This window comes from Alosa sapidissima, chromosome 13, assembly GCF_018492685.1.
Source record: "Alosa sapidissima isolate fAloSap1 chromosome 13, fAloSap1.pri, whole genome shotgun sequence".
NCBI lineage: Eukaryota > Metazoa > Chordata > Actinopteri > Clupeiformes > Clupeidae > Alosa > Alosa sapidissima.
The window spans coordinates 5711086-5738984 of record NC_055969.1 but is presented as its reverse complement, the minus strand read 5'-3'; the positions used below and the strand labels follow the sequence as shown (position 1 = coordinate 5738984).

General features: G+C 42.7%; 3 protein-coding genes across 5 annotated transcripts in view; all 3 read left to right on the top strand.

Moving 5' to 3' along the window:
* The window catches only part of ulk1b (unc-51 like autophagy activating kinase 1), a 25561-nt gene extending 7260 nt beyond the window's left edge, over window positions 1-18301 (top strand). For 2 of the 3 annotated variants that reach the window (XM_042060196.1, XM_042060198.1), the window contains exons 6-28: window positions 1408-1581; window positions 2439-2512; window positions 2597-2698; window positions 3220-3278; window positions 3452-3534; window positions 3815-3865; window positions 3971-4059; window positions 4688-4859; window positions 5031-5091; window positions 5507-5596; window positions 6324-6458; window positions 6843-6997; window positions 7335-7412; window positions 8271-8512; window positions 9153-9319; window positions 9509-9627; window positions 11075-11197; window positions 11469-11653; window positions 11808-12016; window positions 12602-12720; window positions 13669-13826; window positions 14051-14186; window positions 14802-18301. In XM_042060196.1, coding sequence (XP_041916130.1) covers window positions 1408-1581; window positions 2439-2512; window positions 2597-2698; window positions 3220-3278; window positions 3452-3534; window positions 3815-3865; window positions 3971-4059; window positions 4688-4859; window positions 5031-5091; window positions 5507-5596; window positions 6324-6458; window positions 6843-6997; window positions 7335-7412; window positions 8271-8512; window positions 9153-9319; window positions 9509-9627; window positions 11075-11197; window positions 11469-11653; window positions 11808-12016; window positions 12602-12720; window positions 13669-13826; window positions 14051-14186; window positions 14802-14857 — 2837 coding nt within the window. In that variant the 3' untranslated portion in view covers window positions 14858-18301. The remainder of the gene's footprint in view (window positions 1-1407; window positions 1582-2438; window positions 2513-2596; window positions 2699-3219; window positions 3279-3451; window positions 3535-3814; window positions 3866-3970; window positions 4060-4687; window positions 4860-5030; window positions 5092-5506; window positions 5597-6323; window positions 6459-6842; window positions 6998-7334; window positions 7413-8270; window positions 8513-9152; window positions 9320-9508; window positions 9628-11074; window positions 11198-11468; window positions 11654-11807; window positions 12017-12601; window positions 12721-13668; window positions 13827-14050; window positions 14187-14801) is intronic. The other variant, XM_042060197.1, reaches the window with a different exon arrangement.
* On the top strand, window positions 8667-27896 carry noc4l (nucleolar complex associated 4 homolog). Its single transcript, XM_042060239.1, has 17 exons — window positions 8667-8671; window positions 12615-12617; window positions 23129-23296; window positions 23431-23551; window positions 23776-23882; window positions 24032-24139; window positions 24449-24598; window positions 24746-24848; window positions 25033-25067; window positions 25174-25224; window positions 25314-25425; window positions 25699-25759; window positions 25932-26042; window positions 26366-26526; window positions 26849-26931; window positions 27352-27465; window positions 27642-27896. Exons 3-17 carry the CDS (start codon window positions 23147-23149, stop codon window positions 27756-27758), a joined length of 1584 nt encoding a protein of 527 aa, XP_041916173.1. The 5' UTR covers window positions 8667-8671; window positions 12615-12617; window positions 23129-23146; the 3' UTR covers window positions 27759-27896.
* pus1 (pseudouridine synthase 1) lies at window positions 18831-22446 on the top strand. Its single transcript, XM_042060244.1, has 7 exons — window positions 18831-19323; window positions 19510-19721; window positions 19823-19960; window positions 20040-20142; window positions 20248-20714; window positions 21946-22176; window positions 22297-22446. Exons 1-7 carry the CDS (start codon window positions 19251-19253, stop codon window positions 22324-22326), a joined length of 1254 nt encoding a protein of 417 aa, XP_041916178.1. The 5' UTR covers window positions 18831-19250; the 3' UTR covers window positions 22327-22446.
* Window positions 27897-27899: the final 3 nt, after the last annotated feature.

Sequence of the window (27899 nt, the reverse complement as noted above, 5' to 3'; positions counted from 1 at the left end):
CAGTAAACACGCTGGCTCTGTCCAGCAGCACGGAGAAGGACAGGCTGCTGGAGAGTTTATCTTCTGCCCACAGTATCGCTCATATTGCCATATTTTTCACTTGAGCTCTCTTGAAGTTAACAGCATTGTAGCTACAAAGGTCAATAGTTTGTTTAAGAAGGAAATGGCAGCACATTAATGTTAATGGCTTGGATTTATTTTAGCTGGGGCTGTTAATGTTAGTGTCTCACAAAGTGAAATAAAGGCTTCTGTCTCATTTTGATGACATGACTTAGAAGAAGGAGAATGGAGACTGACATTGCCAATGTGTGCTTGGAATGCCTGGTTATTGCACTATGTAACGTTGTTGTTCCGGGTTGGAGCATGACCCTTTTAGTCACTTTTAAGTCAAGTCAAGTCAAGTTTATTTATATAGCGCATTTCATACACAGAGGTCATTCAATATGCTTTACATAAACAAAACCAAACAATAATAACAAATAAAAGCATTGAAGGGCAATATAGTCAAAGAATAGTTCAAAAGGTAAAGATCATAATAAAAAGAAAACATAACACACAAGGTAAAATAATTTAAAAATAAAGAATAATTAGTAAGCAAAAACAAAGGCAAAAGTAGTAAAAAAGTAATAAAAGACAAGGCAAGGTAGAATAATTATCAAGGCAGATTCAGAATTTGTAACTCGGCCCAGTTAGCAGAAAGCATCTGAGAACAAATGGTCTTAAGTCTAGATTTAAAACTAGCTACAGTTGGGGCCTTTTTGATGTCATCCGAAAGTTGGTTCCAGAGCTGAGCCGCATAGCAGCTAAAAGTTGCTTCACCATTAGTTCTAACAGTAGGTTCTACTCAGGTGTTTCACCTGGGACCTGAGAGGACGAAAGGTGTGTACTGCTGGAGCATGTCTGATAGGTATTTAGGTATTTATAAACAAGCAATAGTGCTTTAAAGTCAATTCTGTGACTTTTAGACCCCAGTATCATCCCCAGTACGTTGAAAATTGATGAAAATGAGAATTCTTACAGTTTATGAAATAAGCGAGGACATTTTCTGTCAAAAATTCTAGGCTGCTGTCTCACACCAGATATATAGTAGTGTTGTTTGCTAGTGGTGTGTTTGTTGGCCCAGGCTTATGTCCATTGGCTCCTACCCAGCCAGATCATGGTGAACCAACATTCCAAGATGATTTTTTAGACAAATCAGACTAAACCTAAATTGATTTAAGGAGTGTTCCAAATAAAACATGCATCATTTAAGATACTGTGTGGTCCAGTTACTTTCCTTTAGAACGCAATGTTGTTTATTTAGTATCATAACCCACTGTGATTTGCATTAATTTGTTTATCAAATCAATCAGTGTTGTGTTTTGTACAAGATGCCGTATGGACTCATGTTGATGTGTGTTGTTACAGCCAAGGGCACCTTGAGTGAGGACACCATTCGAGTTTTCCTGCTGCAGATCGCCAGAGCCATGAGGATCCTGCAAGCCAAAGGCATCATTCACCGTGACCTCAAGCCACAGAACATCCTCTTATCCCACCCCGCAGGCCGAAAGTCCCACTCCAACAACACCTGCATCAAGATAGGTGCGTTTCATAATTCATACAGTGTCAGTGTGTGTGTGTGTGTGTGTGTTTGTGTGTGGGCCTGTCTGTGTTCCTGGAGTTTGTGTTGGAGCTAGCATATGTTTGGGTTCAGCATCAGGACTCCTTTATCTTCTTCAGTCAGACAGTTTAGCCTGGTTAGATCAGCATATGAGACTTTGTTGCATATGAGATCTCAGAGTTCAGTTCAGAGATGGAAAATATGCCTGAGGACTGAGTGTCTGAACTACTATGAACATACTATGAAATCTCAACTAGCCAATCTCAACTATGTTTTGATTTGCATCATTTTGCATATAAGATTTTCAGACTTTCCTTGGAAACAGACAGTGATATGTGGATCCATTTACAATGACCCTAACTCGCCCAGTGCGTTCATGTTGTTCAACCACAGCTCCAACTGCTAATATTGCAGTAATTTCTCTTGATACGATGCATGGTGTATAAACTGCCTGTGACAGTGTTTTTATGCAGTTGTATGCAGTGTTTTAACTGACAGTGTTTTATGCAAATTAAAAAAACAAAACTATGCATCGACTCAACCTGCAGTGATTTTCCATAAAGTGCAGACGTAACTACAGTCAAACTGTAACCCAGGAGTTTTCAACTGATTGTGAACCAGGAGCCACCATTCTGACTAATTACGCAACCCCAGGACCACCACTGAATAAAAATACTGATTCCCACATTGAAAATACATGAATCCATGGTCAGGGACCACCAGCAATGTCCTCACGGACCACAAGTGGGCCGCTGACCACTGGTAGAAAACCCCTGCCGTAACCAATCAGCCCGTGTATCACTGACCCTCCATGTTCTCCTCGCGTCTCTGTTCTCAGCTGACTTTGGATTCGCCCGGCACCTTCAGAACAACATGATGGCCGCCACACTCTGTGGCTCACCCATGTACATGGTGAGGGAACATTTTCACACTGGCATGCAACAGCTCCATAACCAGGCAGATCTGAGGGTAATCACTAACACGCTCTGCTTCCAGGCCCCTGAAGTCATCATGTCCCAGACCTACGATGCCAAGGCAGACCTGTGGAGCATAGGAACCATTGTTTTCCAGTGCCTTACAGGGAAGGCCCCCTTTCAGGTGAGCACCAACAGTGCACATAGCAAACAGCCCTGTTGATACAGTCTGTCACTGTATTAGTGAAACCAAAGTGAAGAAGGGAATACTGGAACCTGTTTACCATATCAACTTATCTAAGATTTAGGATGTGAATACTTGATGAAGTATGTGCTGGTAGCCCTGTTATCGTAGCATGTGGTAGCAGATGTGTGCAAGCCCATGTGAGAGATAGATACCAATGTACTGCATGCAGTACTTTAACTTTAACTTTACCTGGTAAAGTTCAGTACAAAGCAGTATAGAAATCATCTACTGGCAATTTATCTTAATCTCATAATTAAATCAATGACGAAAAATCCACCAGCAATGCATCAGGCAGCTTTTTGATGTTGACAGGCAGATTTTTTTCAGGACAACCACAGTGTATTTTCCTATGGTCTTTTCAAAGATCTTATCCCCTGTACACTAATATGGTGGGATGCATAGGAACAGAAATAAACAGTTGTCTCTGTAACTCTGATCATTGCCTTTCTCACCTCCAGGCCAGCAGCCCTCAAGACCTCCGCTTGTTTTATGAGAAGAATAAAAACCTCTCACCCAAGTAGGTGCCCTCCCTGAACTGACCCCTGGGGTTTCTCCTATAACCTCTCACAGTGTTGTTGTAGCTAATACCAACCATTCTGATGCCTTTCTCTTGCTAATACCGGTCTTTCTTCTCTCACTCCTCTCTTCCTCCCCCCTTCCTCCTCCTGTATGTGCCTTTATCTTCTCCAGCATTCCTAGAGAAACCTCCAGCCACCTCAGGCAGCTGCTCCTCGGCCTGCTGCAGCGGAACCATAAGGACCGCATGGACTTTGGTCAGTCTGCGTTCACAAACCACCTGTTTGCCCCATGGACACAAAGCCCCATACTGACCCATTTCCCTGTCAGACCGACACATTTCTCGTTCCGTCATTTTTATTATAGCTGGCCCAAGTGACCTGGTACACTGTATCCTGGAATGTGTGCCAGAATCAGTTCTTTTCTATTATGCTAACACGACATGTAGAGTTAATGATAAGGTCTGTTAAATCACAAATGACAACGTTCTTTGATGAAAGAAAAACATGCCTTCAACATTCATTTCTCTTTATTTAGATGAGTTCTTCCGACACCCTTTCCTGGAAGCAAGCTCAACCATGAAGAAGTGTGAGTGTCCATTTTTGTCTATATTTCAAGCAGCTTGTCCCATGCTCTAAAGTCTTTGCTGCAGTCCTGAGGATATTTTAAAGGCTTCATGTCCTGTGTTGACAGCAACCCCAGTGACACTCCAGTGCTTTCCCAACTCTGCCTCAGCCAGCTCCTGCAGTAGTTCATCCACATCACACCTTGCCTCACCACCAGTAAGTTTAGTGTGTGTCTCTGTGTTTGTGTGTGTCTCTGTGTTTGTGTGTGTCTCTGTGTGTGTGTCTGTGTATGTGTATGTTTGTGTTTGTGTCCGTGTGTCTGTGTGTGTGTCAGGTGGAGTACATGTTACTGTGTGTCATTGTTTCAATTTCATATGGTAACATAATGAAATAGAATGTGTGTTTGTGTGTGAGGGGTGGGTGCTAGGTAGTCACACTAAGGAGGTTATGTGTGTCTGTGTCCATGCATCAGTATTTGTTTAGTGAAGTTCAATCAGAGTCTGCTGAAGAGGTTAACAGTGAGATCAGCTCTGCACCCTGAACGTCTGTCTTACACACACGTTCACTCACACCCGCATGGTCTGATAAAACAGATATCGGAGTTGCCCATACATATCTGTGTGTTACTCACACAAGAAAAAAATCCGTTTGAAAATCGTGGTTTAAGGTCTACAACGTGGCTTTCCAAATTTCTTAACTGTGACACTGTTTTTTTTTTCTGAAATGTCAGGTCATTTCTATCTCTCATGCGAATGTTATGTTCTTTGCCCTTCTTAGTTTGACTGCCCTGTGGTCAGGACAGGTGTGTATTAAATCGAGTTCTTCGCTCTCTGTGTGTTTGCAGCAGTCCTTGGCAGAGATTCAGCAGCTCCGTGCAAAGCCCCTGCCCTCTCCCACCCAGGAGTCTCCCGGCTCCCTGCTGAAGGACTCGGGAGGAGGCGGCGGTGGCGGCGGCAGCAGCAAGAACTCATCTTGTGACACAGACGACTTTGTCATCGTGCCAGCTCACTTTGCCAGTAAGACCCACCGCAGACTGAGCAAGGACATTGGGACGTTACTGTAGCTATTTGGGGGGAATCTTGGGATTGTTTTCACACTTACTCACCATCTTTTATTCGCTCTTTCTTTCTATTCGCTCTTTCTCTCTTTCTCTGTCCTCTTTCTCTTTCTCACTCCTTTCTTTTCAGGTGACTTGGCCGGTGAGATCCCCAGCAGTAAAGTGATGCAGGACAGCCTCATGTACAGTGGGTAAGCAAGACAATCAGCCTTACAGCACTCTGTCCTGCTCAAGTTTCCACAATCACCACAGAGCCCATTGCACTGTATGTTTGTGCTAAACTCAACATAGTTGTAGTGTTTGGGCCATGCCATTATTATGGTAAGATTGTACTGATCAAAGATTCTAGAACAGAGAAGAGCTCCGCTCTAGAATCTTTGATACTGATAGAGATACTGTAGATACAGGAAATGTAACTAGGTCAGAAAACCACTGGACCAATAAGCTCTCTAGTGGTTGTTCGTTGGAGCCATGCTTAATCACTGCATGACCCAGTGTGGCGGCTGGGTGAAACTGTAAACGTGCTGATTAACAGTACTATGATGGTAGCCATGGATCGTGGCTGTGACCACCCGTATGGTAACCCTAGCAACCATTTGTCGTCAGGAGCTCTCTGCTGGCCTCTGGTGGTGTGGGCAGTCAAAGCAAGACACCGCCCCGGTCCCCATCCTACAGTGGCTCGCCTGCACCCTCTGGGTAAGTGTGTGTGTGTGTGTAAGAGTGTGTGTGTTTACTGAGATTCAGGGGGGATCAGTGTAAGTACTGGATGACTGACCTCGTAGTCTTCAAGCTCAAGAAGAAAAGGAGCTGAATCTCAGTTGTTACTCTGTAAAACCATCAGCTGCCAGTTTATAGAAGGAAGGCATTGTAAATAAAACAATAACCTATAAATCAGCCTTTTCTTTCACATCCCCATCATATTGAACTTTCATTTCTGCTTTGTGTTTGGTGAATTTGAACATTTTAGTGGTGCCTTCCTGCGGGTTTAGCTTGAACGCTCTTTGCACTCGTGGTCGTCCAGTGGCAGTGGTTTTTGACACTGATTACAAGAGGATTACAGAGTGAGAGTGGATGAAGAGCAGCGATGTGTCTTTTATCCCCCCCCCCCCCCCCCCCCCCATCACCCACTGTCTGTCACTTACTCACAGGTCTCTCACAGAACCCTCTCTGTCTCTATCCCTTACTCTTTCTATTCGTTTATCTGTTTTTTCTTTGTCTGCCTTGTCTCGACTTTGTCTTTTTCTGTGTTTTTTTTTGTTTCTTTGTGTTTTATTCTTTGTCTGTAACTCTTCTTGTTCACAATGTTGTGTCGGGTCTCTCCCTGTTTTTTTTCCCCTCCCCCAAACTCCCTCTCTCACTCTCATTCATCGATTGAATGCTGAATACTCTCTCTTCTTCTTCTCTCTGCCACTCTCTTTCTCAGCAGGCTCAGCGAATGCTTGGCGAGTAACTATGGTAACTATGGCCAGTCGGTGCCCATTCCAGTCCCCACTCAGATTCACAACTACCAGCGCATGGAGCAGAACCTCCAGTCCCCCAGCCAAGACAGTTCCCCCAGGTCTGTGTGAACACTCTCCTCTGTGTCTCTCCTTGTCTTGCCACCTTTCTGTCTTTCACTCTGTGCTTCACAAATGGGCAAACACCTGTCCCTCTCCCTCCCTCTCCCTCCCTCTCTTTCTCTCTTACTTTTTTGTTTTTTCTGAAGAACATTCTCATGCAAAGCCCTTCTCCTTGATACACCATGCATTTTGTTGTGTCTGAACATCTGCCATTTTTAGTGCTTCCAGTACATGGGAAGAAACTATTGGCACGCACACATAGATTATTCATGTAAACAGCCCTAGTACCATAGAGTTCACTTTCCTTGTCTCTCCACACAACTGCTTGAGCATTTGCGATTCTCTTCCTTTAACCCTGTGTGTGTTTGATGCCCGTCTCTCAGGTTGGCACCGCCAGTGCGTCGCTGCAGCAGTGGCAGCTCGCTGGCCTACGGGAGGACCGGTCCGTCTCCGCCCCACTCAGGGGCCTACGGCTCGGCCCCCAGCTCCCGGAGACTCTCCGCCGGGGCCACCAAACCCTTCCAGCTCTCACCCCAGGGTACGAGCTCTCAGGCCAACATTCCACATCATGAGCCTTGCAACTGGGAACGCCATTATTAGTTAGGGATTATGAAACTTGCTATTGACTGTCTTCTTTTCATCTAAGAAAAAGAAATAGGAAAGACTGGTATTTTTATTCTCTTTTTTACCCTCTCACAAATCCTCTATGGACACCCTTTTTCTCTTTTGTTTGACATATATAGTGCAATGTGGCAAATCTAGTCCTCTTAGGACTAGCATCTCTGGTTTGCTGATGTTGCCTTGGTTTCTATTTTGTCTAATTTCTAAAGAGAGGTCCCCCCCCCCCCCTCCCTTGTATCTCTCTTGTTCTCTAGTGGGCACTATTCCGGAGATGCCCGGGCAGACTGACCGACTGGGCACAGATTTGGGTCAGTTGGGGGCACAGAGCAGCGGTAAGAATCCCTATTATTCGTCTTTACACATTTTCTCCACGTTGTCACAACCGAAGGAAGTTCGAACACCCTGTATCCTCAGTGGTAAAACAGAAAGTAAGAGAAACAGCCAGTGCCACAAAGCAAAAGCACAAAAGTACACAAACACCAGTACTTTGAAGTGCACAGAATAAAGTGTGTAAGACAGTTATATGCAGGACAGGAAAATATTTTCATTTGCATGCATCACAAATGCAAATAGGCTTGATCTTCCGTAAAAAAAACAGCTGAAAAACAACAGCGGAGCGGAAAAACAGCCACCTACCCTCCGGGCTCCGCTCTGTGTGATCCCATTTTTAGCTTTAGAGGTTTCATGTGAAATAACATCACCGAGCCCAATTTGTCAACATAGACGATAGCCTCCAGAAATGCCAGCGGCCGCTAACTGTGCTTTCCTACAGACTGAATAATTGGCTGTAAGCCTGGGGAAAAAAAACACACACACACATACACACCTGGCTGCAAGTCTTGCACCTGCAGTCCTGCACACATATTCAGTATTTGTCTTTATACTTCACCCTCAGATGTGAGACGGTGTTATTGCCTAAACACTATGTTTGGGTGCAAGGTCTTGTTTTCATGTAAGCCGTTTAGAGACGATGTGAAGCACTTGTCATGAAATATTTTAAAGTGTGTGAGGTCAAGTGACCACCAGGATGGCTGGCTTTATGGCAGATAAATCTGTTTCTATAATCAGTTCATGTACAGTATGTTCTTATTTATGTCCCAGTGGAAACACTGTGTGTAAGTGGTGTAGATGAGGAACACCATTAGCATGGATAAAATAAAACTCTTTTACTTGTCCCCTGGTTCCCCCAGGCTTAGACGGCAGGTTTCAGCCTCAGCACCAACCCAAGGGTCTGGGCACCAGGCTGCACAGCGCCCCCTGTCTCCTGGAGGTGGGGAACGGCGCCCGTCAGAAGATCCGTAAGCAGTACTCGGACCCGGTGGTGGCCCCTCAGGGGGGTATGATGGCCCTGCGGCCCCTCCACTCCTCCCCCCGCCTCAGCGAGCTCATGCAGAGAAGCCCCCTGCCCACCATCCTGGGCTCCCCCTCCCGGGTGAGACTCTCACGCTAGCTGGCTATGTGAAACTGTCATCTTGTGTGTGTGTGTGTGTGTGACCGGGAGAACGAAACGGTGAGGGAGACTGTACATGTTATGTTGAGTGTCTATTGTGTTGAGTGTCTATTGTGTTTCAATGCAAAAGAGACCTGTGCTGTGTGAGTGGGTTATGTTGGCTTACTCTGTCAACTCTAGTAATAGCTCTACCAAAATGTGTCTAGGGTGAAAAGAGAGCTGGCAGGCATGCTCATGTCGTTAAAGTGACACACATATTAAAGCCAGTGTTAGCCTTAAAAATGTGACTGTGAAATATGTCCAGGCAGCCACAGTGTAATAAAGCTCTTTCTTTATCTTTATCGTTATCTTCCTCTGTGGTAAACCCAGGGTGTGCTAGACAGCTCCACAAAGCAAATGCATTTATCAGTAGTTATCTGATATTACATGAATGAATTAGACAAATATGCACCCACACTGAGCATTCCTTGCTCTTTTGTAGGTTTAGGTTCTGGGTTAAACTCTCTCTATTTGAGAAAGCATTCTATGAAAGTCGTTTACCTTAAAATGTGTGTAGCAAAAGTGTCTGTGAACTCAAAGTAAAAGTGAAATGAAATTCATCTGAGCCACACTCTCTCTCCAGGCCATGCCCCCGTTTGAGTTCCCCAGGCCACCCAGCTCCCCCAACATGGTCACTTTCCTGGCGCAGCAGGGCCTCATCATGGCGTCGCCCAGCAACAGGCAGGCCCAGGGGGACACGGGACCCAGCAGTCTGCTGGACAGAGCAGAGGAGGGCCGAGGATTCGGGAGGTAATTGCATTTCATGACGTCCATTATTAAAGCCCTGAGAAGACATTCAGAGCATGAGTGCACTGTATGCGGTGAAGGAGGTGTGGTCGGCGACAGGGAAGCAGTAAGGAAATGAGGAAGGAGGCTATTTTTATGAGTGGTCTATTATTCTCAATAAATCATGTCTCTCTATTCCTGTCTTCCCTGTAGGTCGCAGAGTGCTGGTCGCCTGTCGGACATGTTGTTGATGGCGGCGTTTGGAGGACCACTGGGGGACAGAGGGAGCTCGGAAAACCTCAGCACTGACAACAGAGCTATAGACATTACAGGTCAGCCCCCCAAAAGTGTTCACTCACCTCATCACTCACTCACTCAAACACTTGCTCATTCATCAGTATCAGTTCTGAATTTGTTCAGTACAAATACCAGAGCTATACTGCTTTCCACTGTACATGAAACCACTTCAACCCAAAATGCTGAACAACCAGGACTAATCTAAAAATTGTTATGTAGTCAGAATAGTACAGTTAAAAGTAAAAGCTAGAATGTTCATGGTTAACTTGGCTGAGTAAATGTTCTCAGTATTTTCCATCCAAGGACAAATTTAATAGCTAAGATTCCATATGCCTTAAATGGACATTTTAAGCAAAATCCCATTAGGTAGAAGTGAACACCAAGGAGACATGTTAATGCTGCTATTTGTGCACAGCTAGTTGCTGAGCAACATTTACTCACTAAAGACACTCGTATGTTTCAGATGAACTCGTTCACCCCCACATAATTTTGTGCATCACGTGTACAATGAACTGCGTCACTGCAAACAGGCCATGCATCCCAGTTTTAAATGTGCCCTGCTTCAAGGTTCAGGTTCAAAGGCCGTGTCTGTTGTTATCATGTCGCCTGCCAAACGCGATTCTCATCAGGAAATTTCCAGCTTGGATTTTGTTACTGCCTGGCCAGTCATGAAAGGGGATTCTTCGGTGTTGAACAGCCTTAGGTCTAAGCTGGAACAGGGTGTGGCTCCCCTCCCCCTGTTCCTCTGTCTGTTGTAGCCAGCGTATAGATTGTTTGTGCCAGGTAAGGAAGATGTTGACAATGGCGTTAGTGTAAGTTCAAAGTAGTTGAGCGTGTGACCGTTGTCTGTAGGTCCATTCTCAGCGCTGAGATGTGGTCACTTCCAGGGCACACCTCTCCGTCACAGGGTTGTGCCAACAGTGTCAAACAGTGAGCTGTTTTCTTCGCATATCAACACTTTTTTTTTATAAAACAGTAGCTTGCTTTTATTGGGGGAGTTTGCTTGGAGGGCTCCATCCACAGGAGATTGCATATCTAAATGGGTCAGCAGGTGGGTTCATTGGTGCAGTGATGGCGCAGGTGTTCCTCTTGTTCCCTGTGGAAAAACTGGGACAACAGTTAGGAACAGTTGACGGGAACACAGTGCACCATAGGTGATCGATGTCTCCTGGAGACTGTGCACACAAGTGGTATAAAAAGTTTACTTTTGAGGTGAATTCAACTTTCTTTTTCATAAGTGTTGAACTGAATATGGCCACTGCTCCACTGTCTGCCGTTTCCTTTTATCACAGGTGTGGTGTTTTTTTTTTTTTTTTTTTTTTTTTCAGTTTAAGTGTATCCGGAACCACAACAGCATTTTCATACCAGACGTAAACATGAAAGGCTGGTTTTGGATGAGCAACCAATGGCACCATCGGTCTGGTGAGCAACACGCCTTGCCCACAGTAATCTCTAACCACAGCTGTGTCTCTGTCTCTTTAGCGCCATCTGCTGGAGGCACTATGGTGGTGGGCTCAGGCAGTCCAGCTAGGGTGGTCTTCACTGTTGGCTCTCCACCAAGTGGCAGCACACCCCCTCAACCCTCTCGGACTAGAAGGTTCTCCGGTAAATACCTCCCTCTGTCATGTCTGCACTTTATTCAGTTTAAAAAGAGTAGTGTGTACCTGAATTAATTATCTTACTAGCATAGAAAACACATATTTAAGCTTCTCTAACACACAACGCTCTGGCCATTAAATAGCCTTAGTTGCTGAGATGGTCTTAAATTAAACAAACAACCTGAATTAATTCATTGTGTAGAGCAAAACATAAAGCAATGGGGCAAAGGTTCTGATATTGTAACATTCCTGATATTGTGTCCTCTTTGTCTTTGCAGGGTCCTCAAGTTCCATCAGTCCGGCTGGGTCCTTCACTAGCCGGTACCATCCAACCGGTATCTGCATGGAAGGTTTTGAGGGCTCATCCAGTCCCCGGTATGGTTTCACAGATCCCATCTCGGCCAATCTGGAGGGAGCAGTCACGTTTGAAGCACCAGAGCTACCAGAGGAGACACTAATGGAGGTAAATAAATACAGATGCTGTCTGGCTCTCAGAGGACACACACAAATCTGATTTGAGTGTGGATGTGTGTGAACCCATTTCCATCTCTCCCCCTCTCTCTCTCTCTCTCTCTCCCCCTCTCTCTTTCTCTCTCTCCGTTCTTCCCGGTGAGCAGCAGGAGCACACAGACACCTTGCGGCATTTGCGCTTCACGCTGGAGTTTGCCCGCTGCATGGTGGAGGTGGCGGGGAGCCGGGGAGGTGACCGGGACCGGGACCAGGAGCAGGACCACGGCGGAGAGCCCAGGGACCCCTCCTGCTCCACCCTGCTCCAGCAGCAGAGCATGGTGGCCGACCAGATCAGCTCCCTCAGCCGCGAGTGGAGGTGAGCACCACCTTCCCTCCACACTCAGAACAGTCATATGGACTTGTATGGAACCCAGTGATGTGATGTCTTTACTGTTTGCTCGATGGTGTTTTATGCCCCAACTTCGTCTTCCAGGCACCACTGCCACTGCTGACTAAAAGGCACCTAATCCTAAACCTAACCCCAACCCTAACCCTAACTTTAACCCATGCCTAACCCTAGTGCCTTCCAGGCAACGTTGGGGGCATAAAACACCAAGAAACTTACTGTTCACTGTTAAACCATATATGGATTTGATCCAACTAATCAGCAGGCACAGGCAAAGAAGTTATGACAACATTGCAGTTCAAACATTATGCTGTGTTCTTATCACAAAGCCACAAAGCAGGGATTACAGGCAAATTTTTAGCAAATTATACCTGGAGTGCAGCCAATTATGGTGTTACAGGCTTGGATATCAATCATAAAAGCGTCCCTTCTCAGTCATGTGTAATTGGAGCAGAACGCAATGTTACTCTATGCAAACTACATATATGTGTCTATGCAAACTGTAGTAATACTGTATATTAGAATTAAGTGTGTGGGTGTGTGTGTGTGGTTTAGTTATGCAGAGCAGCTTGTGTTGTACATGAAGACTGCTGAACTGCTCTCCTCTGCGCTGCACTCGGCCATGGAGGGCATCAAAGAGGGCAAGCTGTACCCCTCCAGCACTGTCAAGCAGGGTGAGGACATCCACCGCATTCATTTACACATGCCCTCATAGAGACTGCCGTGGTATCATGGGGTTCAAATAAAACGCAGCATGTTCAACTCCAACTGCAAATTATACCATGGCAGTGAATTCAATGTTTGTCATGTTTTTATTATTAATGAATATACACAACATGCAGAGGGTTAGACGTGCAATTAGTTAAGCTAATAATCTAATGACTTCTAAAATCATTTTTGCACGTTGATATTATAGGTTGAATATAGATAGCATAAGGCTGCAGACAACAGAACAGAATGCAGAGATGGTGATAGTGAATACTGTTTACGGCTGCATTTACACTGGCAGGCCTTGATGCACAGTTTGGATTTCCTGCCTAAATCCTGTTTTTTGTGGGGGGGGGGACTGGCTGTTTACATCTACGTTTGAGAGTGGCCCATATCAGATATTTGTGTTTACATGGTTCACTAATTTGAATAACACTTGACAATCCGCATGGCACCAGAATTCAGTGGCTAGTTGTTCACTTTCGTTTCCAAAGTATCTTGAGAAGTCTGCAAAATAGACTATCGGTTTTATTTTAAATCGAAAAAAAAAAGAGGAGAGCCTACCGCTTTTATTGCAGCTTTTCCATCTCTGTTTTCAATCTAATTACATCGTTCTGCCAGTTGTGTGTTCACATGAAACTGAAAGCAACATTGTATGTAATGTAAATGTGAAAAGGTAAAAGATTGTGGCCATTTTGCAAGTTGAAAATGACGGGCGATATCCGATCTGCCTGTTTAGACTAGTCGCATTGGCACATATCCCATTCATATCTGAGTTATTTCCACATATGAAGGATGCCTGAAACCGATCTGTAAATATAATATCAGAATCCATGCGCCGATTTCGGTAACATTTAACTGTGCTGGGATCAGTATTTTTGCTTGTTGTAATGTGTGTGTGTGTGTGGCTGCAGTGGTCAGAAGACTGAATGACCTCTACAAGTCCAGTGTGATGTCCTGTCGCTCCCTCAGCGCTCGCCTGGAGCGCTTCTTCTCCCGCAAACACCGCCTCATGGACCACATCAACACCATCACCGCTGAGAGGCTGCTCTTTAGCCACACCGTACAGATGGTGGGCTTTAGCTCCTTATCTTTTCTTGCTCACATGCCCCTCTTCTGCTCCTTCTGTTTGACTGTCTGACTTTGTTTGTATTTTTGGGTTGGTTGTTGTTGTTGTTGTTGTTGTTGTTGTTGTTGTTTTTTTGGGTTGGTTGTTTTATGTATTTCATGCCGTTTAGATGAAAAAACATTTGAATCTGTAAAAAAGTGAACTCCTTTTTCTGTGCTGCTGTGTAGGTTCAGACAGCTGCACTGGATGAGATGTTCCACCAGGGGGAGCTGTCTGCGCAGCGCTACCATAAAGCCTTGCTGTTGATGGAGGGCCTCTCCATGCTCCTCACAGAACAGGCCGACATCCTCAGCCTTAGCAAGTGTGAGTGGCATGAACACGTACACACACTTGTGAATTCAAGGGATGAAGCTGTAGTTTGTGGGGGTTTCAGTTCAGTTTAGTTTGAATGTGAGAACTATTGAACGATCTACTTGATCTTCAGGTCTCCTTGCTCATGATAGATAGATAGATAGATAGATAGATAGATAGATAGATAGATAGATACTTTATTGATCCCCAGGGGAAATTCAAGGTCTCAGCAGCAGCATACATACAACACAAACACATTCTTTAACAGCAGAAAGAGTAATTAAAGTATATAATATAAAAACTCAACTAAGCAGTAAGGACAGTGGAAGATAAAGAATATGCTAAATATACTAAAATACAAATTATACTAACACTTAATACAATATATAGAAATATACTACAATACAAATTACAAAAATACAAATTATACTAAATCAATCAGAGGCGCTTGCAATGACTGAGGCAGGGACTGAGCCTGTGATTCTCTGTGCATAGTAAGGTATGGTAAGGTGCTCTAAGGTGCTCTGTGTGAGTGAGTGTCATGGTGGTAGTGCAATGGTGATGGTGGTCATGGTGATAGTGCAAATGAGTAATGACTGACTGAATGTGTTTTGTGTGTCTCTGCAGGTAAGCAGTGTATAGAACGCCGTCTCACCGCTCTGCAGTCTGGCTTGTGTGTATAAACAACCCTGCTACGTAAGCTCACAGCAAGCAGCCTGGACAAGAAACCTCTGTCTTTCTCTCTCTCTCTCTCTCTCTCTCTCTCTCTCTCTCTCTCTCTCTCTCTCTCTCTCTCGCACGCTGTAAGCCTCTGCTGAGTGACTGTACATCAGATGTCTGTTGAGATGACTGAAGGTTCGTTCAGTATGGCTGTCTGCCGCAAGAGGTCAATGAGGAGCAGCAGCGGTGGATATGAGTAGGGTTGAGTGTCCGCGGAGCCGGACGTTGGGTCCTGTTCATGCCTCAGCTTACCTCACCCTTCGCTGGACACAGAGAAGAACACACAGGCACAGGCTTGAACTGGAGACAGAATCAGAAGCAGAATACGGAGCAACATGCTGGTGACGACACCCATTTTGAACTCCGACTTGATCTCTCACATTGACCCACAATATCACTCTCGTAGTCTCTTATAGTTAGCCTTGCCACCTCAGCCCAAACAAACAAACTGATTACCCTTGCAAGGCATCTTGGAGTATTCCTGTGAAGAAAGGTTCTTTCAAGTGCAGTATCCATGTTTCCATTAGAAGTGCATATTGGATGGTCATGATCAGATGGGAAGACGCCATGTTGATTACACACATCTATTTTTTATTAACTTTCCAGTCATCTGCCATCCTGATAACATAATCGCCTGTAGTTCCTATTTTAGTAAGCTGGCCTAAAGCCAGGAGTTTCAGTACCATCCATATACTTTCCCATGTATCCCTTGATGGGTTTTAGGGTCAATGAATATGAATGGAAGACCACCCCCAACCAATATTGGACCAATTATTAATTCTAAATATTTAAAAGTACTTTAATTTAATGATACTTTATTTTTTGCATATAGAGACCCTCTGAATGTTTTGGACCCGAAAAGCAGGAGATAAGAAAACTGAATGTCCTTAGGACAGTTGTTGCCCCAGCTGTTCCATTAGTTTCATTTAAGCTTAACAAGCTTAACTTTTCATTGAATCGACGCCTGGTTCATATTACCAAAGTTTCATGAAGAGCCATGGTGGGAAAAAAGCTGACTGATACATTCCCCAGTCTTATTTCTCTATATATGTTGCATGCCCATAGGACTGAATATCCCCATTCTGTAGCAGGGAATATTTGAAGACCTGTTGCATTTTAGAGAATCACAACCAATCACAGATGATGGCCCACTGATTATTTTAAGACGTGGTAAATTACGTTCCAATTTATTGAAAAGGATCTTTCAGGTCTAGTTCCGAGTTAAGACCATATGATCTTTTTTGTTTTGTCTGAGTGGTCAAATGATCATCACCATAATCATCCATTGTGAATGTAATGTGTAGAGTTAAGGTTTGCCTGTGTGTGTGTTGGTGAAATTGTAGACTGCATTTGTTCTTTGTAGTAGTGTGACTTTTAAACAATATGTTTGAATGGAACTAGTGGGAAAGCATTATTTGATTATTGTTTTAATATTTGCTTATTTGAACGATCCATTTGAGTTGAGCAGTTCCCCTCTGCTTAGGGCTAGTGTTCTATGAACCTCTAATGAAGTTAGACATCTCTAACTTCTACATCTCGGACATCTCAGTATTTGTGCAATATTACCTGAAAATACAGTGATGGCACCAGAGTAACAGAGTCCAGAGAATGAGCTTCATTTCTTCAAAGTCACTCGACAATCTCTCACTTGCTGCACTGATGGCTTAGTCTCACGTAGCAATAGCTTTACTATTCAGGCTTGGTTCAAAACAGCAGTGTTTTATTAACAGCGTGGGTTAGAGATGCCCTCGTTCTCCTTGGGTCAGCAGTGTATGTGTACTCCCATGACTTTGTATTGGTGCTTTCGGAGGCTTTGTGTGTTTGGTTCATTACACACGCTTTTTGGTCTGGCAAGTATAAAGCAAACCCCTCAACTGAAAAGCTTGCACTGCTTTGCCATTGAAAAGTACTGCGCATAATGTGCGTTCATGGCAGGGGAATATGATATATGGGAACAGCCATTTTATCATTTTATTAGCATAGGCTTGATAGAGGTTGTTTTAGATGTAGTCTTTTCCCAGTGCATTTTAGAGTAGCCCTCTGTAGAGGTTTTTTTTGTTTTTTTTTTTAGATGTAGAATTTCATTTTAACTTATAACTTATGCTGTTGTGAGTTTTTTTCTGTACCTTAACAGGGAAAATATTTAAGCTATCAAGGAAGATGTTTAAATGTGCCTTTTGATTTAAAAGAAAATGGAAGAAAAAAGCAAAAATGTGTACACTATAAATAATGTTCTGTAGTGTTTTAGCTTTGTTTTGTTATTTTGATGAAAAGGTGGGCACAATTATAGAACTAAGGTTTATACTCGACTTTTGGATTGTTGGGTGCTTGATTGAAGTATAGATTTATTTTTGGAGTGTGTGTAAGGTTGTGTGTAAGGTTGTGTGTAAGGTTGTGTGTGTTTGTGTGTGACTAGTGTTTAACTAAATTAAGTAAATTGTGCATCACCATTGTTTGCTGACCATGGGAGGTTATAGTAGCCGTGAAGAGTCATCCCCAAGGGTTCATTTAATGACTGCAAAGTTAACCAGATGGTCCAGTTTGTTCTGATTTGAAAGGCCAGTTGTTAGTTTTATGTATTATTTTTTGTTTTGTTTTGTTTTCATATGTACAGTGGACTGGTAGACTATAGTTATATTTTGGTGCACTCGTTGACAAGTGTGTTGCCTTTCTTTTCAGCAAAAGCAAATTTCCTCTATTTTTAAAACTCCAATACGCTCATTGTTCTGTTACATCTGCCATACTGTACTGTGAATAGTGTGCAATTCATGACCATTCCAGCTTGGGATTCATATGGCTGTTTTCCATTTGCTTCATATAAGAATAAGCATACAATTACACTCATTGAGAACCGGAAAGCGCAGCATTTCTCATAGTGGATGATGCAGTGATAATCTGAAATTGCTGGTAGATACAGAGAGATGCCACAGTTTGTCCAATCACCTCTCTGGCAGGTAAATAAGAGCGCTACACATACACTACAGTGAGCTCATTTCACAAGTATTTTCATACTATTTGCTACTGTGCATATAAGAACATGAATATCAAATTGCCCACCCCGTAAATCAGCAGTAGGCCTACTAATAAGGCTTTATTCCCCCCACCCGGTCTCTCACTATCACTTTTATATAAGAATTGTAAATTAAGTTATTGCTCTATATATATATATATATATATAAAATAAGTGCATGGGAATATCTTACCTATCCCCCTTCGGCCCACCAAAGAGAAGTAATACAAATGCTGATTTCCTCCCGCTCATTGCTTGACTGTTGAAAACCTTACTTGTCTGTTTACCAAGTAAATCTAAAGGAACTACACACACATTCTGTCACTGTCTATGTGATGTAACTTTTGCTTTTGAACTCCAAAAGATTCCGCACCAATAAAATGAGAGATGAAGTGAACGGCCTGTTGTGTTTTTTACTTTTAACCATTTCACCAAAGTTGTTGTGGTGCAACAAGGCCTACCTTATATATTTTTAACATTTCAATCAATTGCTTAAATTGATAACATCTCAGAAAAGTAAAGCAGAAAAACATTGTAGGCAAATAATTGTATTTAACTGTTATATTAATCAACATGATTATAATGATATTCACGCATTTCCTGCATCGTATGCAGGCCTCCTGTTGGATTTGCTGACGTTGCACACTTCTAATCTTTTTGAGACTCAGTGAAGTCTGTCTGCATCCTGCCACCTCTGCACCTCTGAATATGAAATATTATATAACCTGTATCCTCATGATGTACTGTGGTACGGAATATGCTGAATATAGGTCCTGGAGGAAATGTGTGGTCTAGTATTTAATTATTAATGATTTATATTTTATGAATTGTATTGTATGACTTGATTCAATGCATTATAAAAAAAAATAATTTTAAAAAACAGTTTCTGTCCCATGGTCCCATTTTCTGTCCCGTCCCGTCTATCCTCGCGATATTTGGTTTTTCGCGAAAGGTCAGAGGTTACATCTCCATGTGAGCTGATTTTGGCGTGTGGACCAATTTTATTTTACTCTCTCAGAAAGACCTATGTCTGTTGTGTAGATTGTGAAAGGGTTTGTAAACCAGATAAAGAAGAAGGGATGCTACCTTGATCCGGTTGGTCTAAACAACAAGGAGTATAGCCTACCACGTCAAACTTATAATGATGAAGGTGTAGCTACATTTGTGTGGAGACTTGGGTCAGGGTGTCGTCGCTTTAACCAGCGCAGAAAAATGTATTGTCTTTCGTATCTGAAACAGGTCGATTGATTTGGTTGTTACTTGCCCGACTGATCACTGTTTGTAGCGAGGAGTGGTTCCACGCTGAACACAATGATTTAAAAGAAGCATTTGAATAAACGCATGATATGCTAAAATTGCTGCGGATTCTTCATGTTTTACCAAATCCAAGAGCTGTATGTGAAGGATCGAAAGTCAGAGGTAAGATAACATTTCTGTTAATAAATGTAACCCATTATTCATTTTCATATTTTCGCATCACACTGTAATGTCTGTTGCCTTGGCTGGCGCCTTAGGTTGCATTCAAAACGCTAACACCATTAAAACGCTAACACCATTCAAACCAAACTTACCATTTCATGCGCTGTGATGTTTTTTGTTGTTAAGGGTTGGTCTTACAGTGTGAAGGTTTGCGCAATTTTCATTCGTCCGGCAAGATGAAAAGATCCGCAGAGGATAATGGTGCTCCTGTTGATGCGGGACGCGTCGAGAAGAAGCTGAAAGAAGCTGAAGACCAAAGTCAAGAGGAGAAAAGACTTCCTAAAAGAAAAGTGGTATTGCTAATGGCGTATTCAGGCAAAGGATATTACGGTATGCAAGTAAGTGTGGATCAATTTAGCAAAGTATGTATGTTATGCAGTGTGGGTAAAGTGTCAAATGTACTGAGAAATGTTTTTCTATTTCTTCTATGTATGAATAGAGAAATCCTGGCTCTGCCCAATTCAAAACCATAGAAGATGATCTAGTGACTGCACTGGTGAAGGCCGGCTGCATCCCAGAGAATCACAAAGATGAAATGAAGAAAATGTCTTTTCAGAGATGTGCAAGAACCGATAAGGTACTTGTAGTAGTTTATCAGTTTTAATGTGTTTTGTATTATAAAATGAAAAAATATGTTGTGATTTGGTTTTCTACAGGGTGTTTCCGCTGCAGGTCAAGTGGTGTCTCTCAAGCTCTGGCTGATTGAGGACATGGTAAACAGGATCAATGCCGAACTTCCACCCCAGATCAGAATCTTAGGTGAGGCAGCTGTTGTGATGATCCTTTGATAGTTGCCACTGAATTGCATTATCAAAGAATGGATTGTTTCTAAAGATCATCACTCCCATTACGTCACTCTCATAGGTTTCAAGAGAGTCACAGGTGGCTTCAACTCCAAAAACAATTGCAATGCCAGGACCTACTCGTACATGCTTCCCACTGTGTCCTTCTCACCTAAGGACCATAACCAAAAGGACATTGACTTCCGCCTAGAGGCCTCCACACTGGAATGGGTGAACCGCCTGTTTGCCCGCTTCAAGGGCACCCACAACTTCCACAACTACACGTCCCAGAAGGGGCCCAGGGACCCCAGTGCCAAGCGCTACATCACACACATGACCTGCGGCGAGCCCTTTCTGCGACAGGGCGCCGAGTTTGCGGTCATCACCGTGCGGGGCCAGAGCTTCATGATGCATCAGATCCGCAAGATGATCGGCCTGGTGATCGCCATCGCGAAGGGTTACGCCAGCGAGGAGTTGATGGAGCGCAGCTGGGGCGAGGAGAAGGTGGATGTGCCCAAAGCGCCGGGCCTCGGCCTGGTGTTGGAGAGGGTACGTTTTGTCTTGCTCTTTCTTGCATATAGTGAAATGACGTATTTCTATGTTAATATCTACTTTTCATTTTTGATTAATGACATGATTTACAGCGTGCTTGTATACATGTGTACACAGTGCAGGAAATTGATGTATATTCTGTTTGGCCTATAATAATCCTTGACTTGTTCCCCTTAGTTAAGCTTTGGTTGATGTTCACATTTATTCATTCATTTTGCAGTAGTCGAGACCAGAGATAACCATGGTCTGTACCAAGAGCTGGGTGGCGTGTGGGGTTAGGTACGGCCTGATTCTTCTTTTATTGAATAGTGCAAAGCAGCATTACCGGGTAACAAAGGAAAGATGGTCAGAGAAGGTTAGCTGGTCATCAAGCATGAAACCCAAGTTTCTTGCAAACTTGCGGAGTTGATTTTGATGTTGTGATACAGTATATGGTTTGTTCGGCTGGGAAGACCAGCAGTTCGGTCTTGGAGAGCTTTAGTTAGTCAGAGAGACTATCCAAGATCCACGGCGAGATTGGTGTCGTGAGGTGGGAAAGATATTTTGATATCATCTGCCCAGTGATATAAGAAGCTATGTGAGTGGATAATCGGGCCCAACCAGATGGCAAAGAGATGGGGCCCGTGTGGTGAGGCGGTGAGATATGGACATTTGTCCAAGCCATGACTCATTGAAAGGTCACCTGGTGAAGTAGGATTCATTCAGGAGGGTGCTTTGCCTGTAATGCCAATGTTTGAGGCTATGAAAAGTAGGCTGCGGTGATTGACCATGTCAAAAGCCGCTAATAAATCGAGCAAGATTAGCACAGAGGACCGAGCTGCTGCTCTGGCTGATTTGTAAGGCTTCTCTCACAGACAACAGAACCGTTTTGGTGGTATGGCCCTTTAAGCAGCGGTGTTACCAGAGCCAATTTAAATGCAATTGGAAATGTATCAGAAACCAGTTGATCAATGACCAGCATGCTTAACTGAGTAATCGGATGTTCTTTTGGTGATTTTGGAGATTGATGAATGTCAGGTGTACTTGTTGGGCAGACCGTCTTACAAATGCATACATTTAGTCACCTTCATAATCAGGCTCTCTTAATGGCCACACAAATGCCCTTAGTACTATTTATTATTTCAGATGGTGGTTACATCCAATCAACTCATGAAAACTGAATAGCATCTTCATCATGCAAAACAGTTCAGTATATATTCTACAGACAGGGATATGTGTGTCTTAACAGGTGCACTTTGACCGCTACAACAAACGCTTTGGAGGGGACGGGCTCCATGAGACTCTGGAGTGGACCAAGGAGGAAGAGGCCATTGCAAGCTTCAAAGATGCTCACATCTACCCCACCATTGTGGAGACGGAGAGAGATGAGAAGTCCATGGTCAACTGGATGGCCACGCTGTCCATTCATGACTTTGAGGCAACAGCAACAGGAAAACAGGAAATGCAGAGTGGAGAACAGGTACAGTAGAATGTGAAAAAATGACTCCATTAAAGTTGTATTGCATACATTTTGCAATTTGTATTATTGCTATGACGGTCACAAGCATTTTCCTTATGTAAAATCTTCTGTCTTCCACAGGATGACGATGATGAAAATGGATCAGATTGATTTGAACAATCATGGAACACATTTTCTTTTCCTTTGCCTTTTATCAGATTCAGACTTCTGAGCAAAATGCAAGGTTTTTTAGTTTAATGATTATGTCTTTAATAAATGTTTGGTTTTAAATCTTTTGTGTGCATTCTGCTTTTTTGGGTGCTTCTACATTCGTTGCATTTATGACATCAGTGTAAACAAATGCGACCAATGAATGTAAAACACTTTTGTAAATGATGTCATGGTAAGAATTATGATATTATTCAGAAGGAAATATTTCTATGGTATACTATTGATTCTTTCAGGAGATTTAAATACACTAGCTGAGATCAGTTGCATTGTCTCTTTAATCAGGGCAGCAGTTTTGGGCATCCGTGGCCTACTGGTTAGCACTTCGGACTTGTAACCGGAGGGTTCTGTTTTCTCAGTTAGCCTTTTAAAATGATGTCAGATTAGTAAACATAATGTGCATTTGGAACATTAGATGAATGCTTGCTGATAATGGGCAATGTAGATATTGCATTAAAGATCAGCCATTTGTTTCTACAAGTCATTTACAACATTAATGATGAAAACAAGGACATTTCAAAGTAACCCCAACATTTTGAACGGTAGTAATTTCAGTACATCTTGTAGGGGCACTAATTATTTGCACCAAGTCATGAGACATATGTTCAGAACTGGGTCAGTGTTTTGGTCACTTTTTTTTTTTTAAGACGCTGCAGCAATTAGTGTTTTCTCCCGAACCACACGGTGGCAGTATGATAAAGACGAGTAGTCTTCTGGTCGTTGTGACGCCACGCACGCACGCCAGCCACTAACTCACAACATCATGGCGCCGACCAAGAGCAGCAACGTGAGGACTGAAACCTCGAAGGAAAGTACAAAATCATACAAAAAGGTCATAAACGACAAAGTTGAAAGTGTTCTCCAGAGCAGAAAAAATGCAAACGAAATATTTGATCTACTGGAATATTTGCAGGTAATGACTCGATGAAATAATGGGATATGTGTTTGTTGATTGATGTATACGATGATGGGGAATTTTATAAGGTAACGTGGACAGACTATCATAGTTCATCAACATTATCATTAAGATTTTCTTATGCTTCTCAGTCGAACAAAGAAAAAGAGGCAATGTGTGCCGTCCACGCCTGTGGAAAGTTATTCAGCGACTTACTGGAGAGAGGTGACCTGTTTGTCGGCAAACTACCAGAGGAGGATGAAGTGTTGGAGGGTGAGTAGTTTTGGATGCTGTCAGTCAGTATTTTGCAAGACACGTATCATCAGCGGTGTAGGCACCCCATCAGTGTGGAAAAATATATTGATTGATTATGTAAGGAATTTATTGGCCGCCGACAAAGCTAACAGGACAGATGAGCTGTCTGTATATGATAAACTCATCATTGTGATTCAGATGTTTCAGATAAAGGTTTTAACAAAACAGTTTTCTATTGTCAGGTGAACGTACCGCCGATGACAAATATCGAATTTTCTTGAGACACAGATATATCAATTGCATAGAGCAGCTGTTGGAGAACATGGGACATAATGCTTACCCAGTCAAGGTGAGTCAAACTGCATATGCTACAATAAGATGTAATCAGTATGGTAACCCATATCATGAATAAAGGTCTTACTTATAAGTTGGTTTATATTGGTTGCAATGCATGCATGGGACCAAGGACACCTTATGCTGAAAGTTATGTTTTCACAGGAGGCATCCCTGTGTATGCTGATGAAATTTGCATCGACAGAGGGGAAGTTTCCACTGCAGAAGCTGGACTGGTGTGAGCATTACAGTTTCCCCCGGGAGCTTATACAGGTCAGGCATTCACACAGCTGATAAGCACTACGTAGGGGTATGGAGCAGACCGAATGGTGTGGTGAATTATAGTTGAGAAAGTTATACAACACAGTTAAAAAGATGTCAGTAATGTCTAGACTAACAGTCTACTTGCTAGCAGTAAGACAATGTGCTAGACCCCCCCAAATATTGTGTGTGATCTATGATATTTCAAAATTCGAGGATTTTGTCAGTATGTACCAGAAACATCTGTACCTCCTTAAATTCAGTGACAGTGAAGTAAGTGTACATGCAGAATGACAGTGTGCAGCGTATGTCTGTGTGCAGGCAGTGGTAGAGCGGATGCTGTCTGAAATTGAGGACATGGCCATGATCATCTCCAGGTTCCAGGAGTTCCTTGAGATGGATGATGTGCGCTACTACGTGATGTGCTCCATTCGAGATCATGTGGCCAATGTCATGGAGAAAAACAAAGGGGTAAGAGATGGAGAAGTGTTGTTGAAAGCAGTGATGTTGTAGAAACATTACCATAGCAAGAACGTTTCCACACGAAGTACTGCACTTTTTTTTTTATTGGTACTAGGGTTTTGATCATTTACCAACTATATGGTTATTTTTTGGCAGGTTGTGATGCCAATATTTCAGAACAACGTGTTCACGCTTCTCTCCAACATCAACATGCCCAGTCAGGAGTCTGAGCTCACCAACTTCATGGTCCAACAAGGAGGTCAGAACAATGCACTGTTACTGGATGATTCTTTTTAAGCCTGTTGTCCTTAATAGTTGTTTATTGTCTAAACATCTAAAATTGGGTAAAACATTATATGGAATAAAGAACTATATGGAATGAAAGTGTAAGGTCAGTATGGATGTAGGAAGGCCTTCAACAGCAATACCCTTCTCCTTTACAGCTAAGCACAACGATTGGAAAGCAGCCAAATTTAAAGTGAGTGAGCTTACATGTTTTAACTATCAATACATTTTTTTTTTTATCTTGTTTGTTTTGATTTATTATTAACTATTAACTCAAATGGTGTTCATTGACTTTTCAGGAACACAAGCGTGTTTTTGAGAGGACATGGTTAATGTTTCTGAAGTATAAGGTATGTGTTTGTCATTGTAGAATATATTTACAGATTGTTTTGTTTTTTTGAGCATGAATTCTTGCTAATCACTGCGTGTGTATGTGTAGTTGCCTGGCAGCATGTACAAGAAGGTTCTGGTGATTCTACATGAGACTATCCTTCCTCACATGAGCGAGCCAACACTCATGATCGACTTCCTAACTGCTGCCTATGATATTGGTGAGACAACATACTATTTTCTTTCTAATGAACTTTGGTGTCGTTGTGGTTGATCATCTTAATTGCAAAATATATTTCCTGGATTAAGACGTTTTTTAAGTGTATCTAAAGTCTACATGCTTTTACAGTACAAATCTCTGAGATGGTACATTAGATAAATCAAACATCAGACTAGTCAGGGGGGTAGGCTAAATGGGACGGATTAGTTACTGCTGCTTTAAGCAGAGAGGTCATTTCAGACAATTGCAAATGTTCTTGTCATTCTTTGTGCAGGTGGAGCTATCAGCTTACTGGCTCTGAATGGTCTATTTATTCTCATGCATCAGCACAATCTGTGAGTTTATTGCCTCTGCATACATTTGCAACATGATTTTGCAAACATACTTAGAGCCTTTATCTCTGATATTATCTAAACATGCATGAGCTACAACCCCACCCATTATGAACGCTGTCAATCTGCCTCGTGAAAATAATTTGTAGTAATTTGTTCAAAATTATGTTGTCAGAGAGTATCCAGACTTCTACAAGAAACTCTATAATCTACTGGAGCCCTCCATTTTTCATGTGAAGTACAGAGCGCGCTTCTTCCACCTGGCAAACCTTTTCCTCTCCTCAACGTGAGTTTTCCTCTCATCTCAATCTGCTCTCAAAAGCAGGCAAATCCACTTCTGTGCAGCTGTTATGGAAATAAATTAATTCAATAAGAACAGTTTAATTTTGTTTCAGTTAAGCTCCAAAAAGATTTGTCAAAGCTTTTCAGACCTCAGGGATGTAACTGCTAAAACAAATTAAACAATTCCTTAAAGTATAACTCCAACCATTCTGATTTAATGTCCTCTGACTCTGTCGAGTAAAATGCATTTCCTGATTTTGCATTCATTTCCTGCATTTTCTGAATGAAATTTCAGAAATCATTTCTGATCATGAATTCTTTCGGCAGGCATCTGCCAGTCTATCTGGTGGCGGCGTTTGCTAAGCGGCTCTCGCGGCTGGCCCTCACGGCACCCCCGACGGCTCTGGTCATGCTCCTGCCGTTCATCTGCAACCTGATCCGCCGTCACCCGTCCTGCAGGGTCCTCATCCACAGACCCAGTGCTGAGGGTGAGCGTGTATCCCTCCATCTGCCGCCCACAGCCGGACGCTAGTTTATAACTATATTTTACCACTGCACTGCACTTCATTTACATGAAGTCTAAACCATCCCTCACTTTCATGCCAATCTTCAAACCCCACCAATCTCAAACGTCATTTCCTCTGAGCTTTTGTTTATGTTGGTCCGTGTCACCAGTGTTGCCAGTGAGCGATAATTGTAACTGATTGAAGACCAACCAATTTCCTCCAGATGCTTTTTTGCAATGAGGAAGATGACTCTATTGTAAATGTATGCAACTTCCGATAACCTTTGTATGCCTTGTACCACCAGCACCCTGTAATGACCCGTACAACATGGAGGAAGAGGACCCTGCCCAGTGTAATGCTCTGGAGAGCAGCTTATGGGAGATAAAGGTAGTAAGACCTGGCATGTTGCTTTTTTTCACCCTCTAACCCTTTGTTACTATAGCAGCACACTTAAGGCTTGTGCACACTTGTGTGAAACTGTCGTATGATTGGAAAAAAAACATTGCGTTGTCAGTCTTGTTTGCACACTGACTCCAAAACCTTTGTAAAAAAAAGTCCAGCATTCTGGATTTAAAGGACCAAAAACACGCATGCAAAATTTTGGATTTTGTTATGCAAAAGCCTTTACGTTAGGATCAAGGCACACTTGTGTATAGGATGTGGTCTGTACAATAAAGAAGTGTAAGTCTATGTTTTAATGACCTGCTGTCGACCTCTGTCTTTTCTATTCCACACATATGAACTGTTTAGTCTCTTCTAAACTGTCTTCATACTGAGATGGTAATTCCTGCCTCTGTCATCCATCAGACTCTACAGAACCATTACCACCCGGATGTTGCAAAAGCAGCCCAGTCAATCAATCAGCCTTTATTCCAGACGGAAACGGACATCTCTAAACTTCTTGAGCTTTCCACATTTGAGGTAATTTGCCTGCCCAAACGAAATTGTGAATACATGCTTAACCACCAAGTCCAGCATTGTCCTGCTACCCATATAGTCTCCGTTTTTCCTCTTTGATATACAAGTTATTTGAAGTAAAGAAGGCTGTGTGTAGTAATATTCTTAATTCATGAGCATTCTTTTTTTCCTGTTCACAGCTAATGGAGAAAGATCTGAAAGAGGTACCCAGTACTGTTCCACTGGAGTTTGATAAAGCCACTCAGCTTCTTAATGGCTCAAGGGATGTCCTGGGCATTCACTTCTGTTTGGAGTAAATACAGAATTAGCACAATAAAATTGTTTGTTTTTTTACTATAAACTTGTTTTCGTTCATTTTTTGCAAAACATACTATGATAGTGTATATCCCTTACATTCTTTTAAAATTGTATTACAACTGTCTAGAAATAAATGTCTA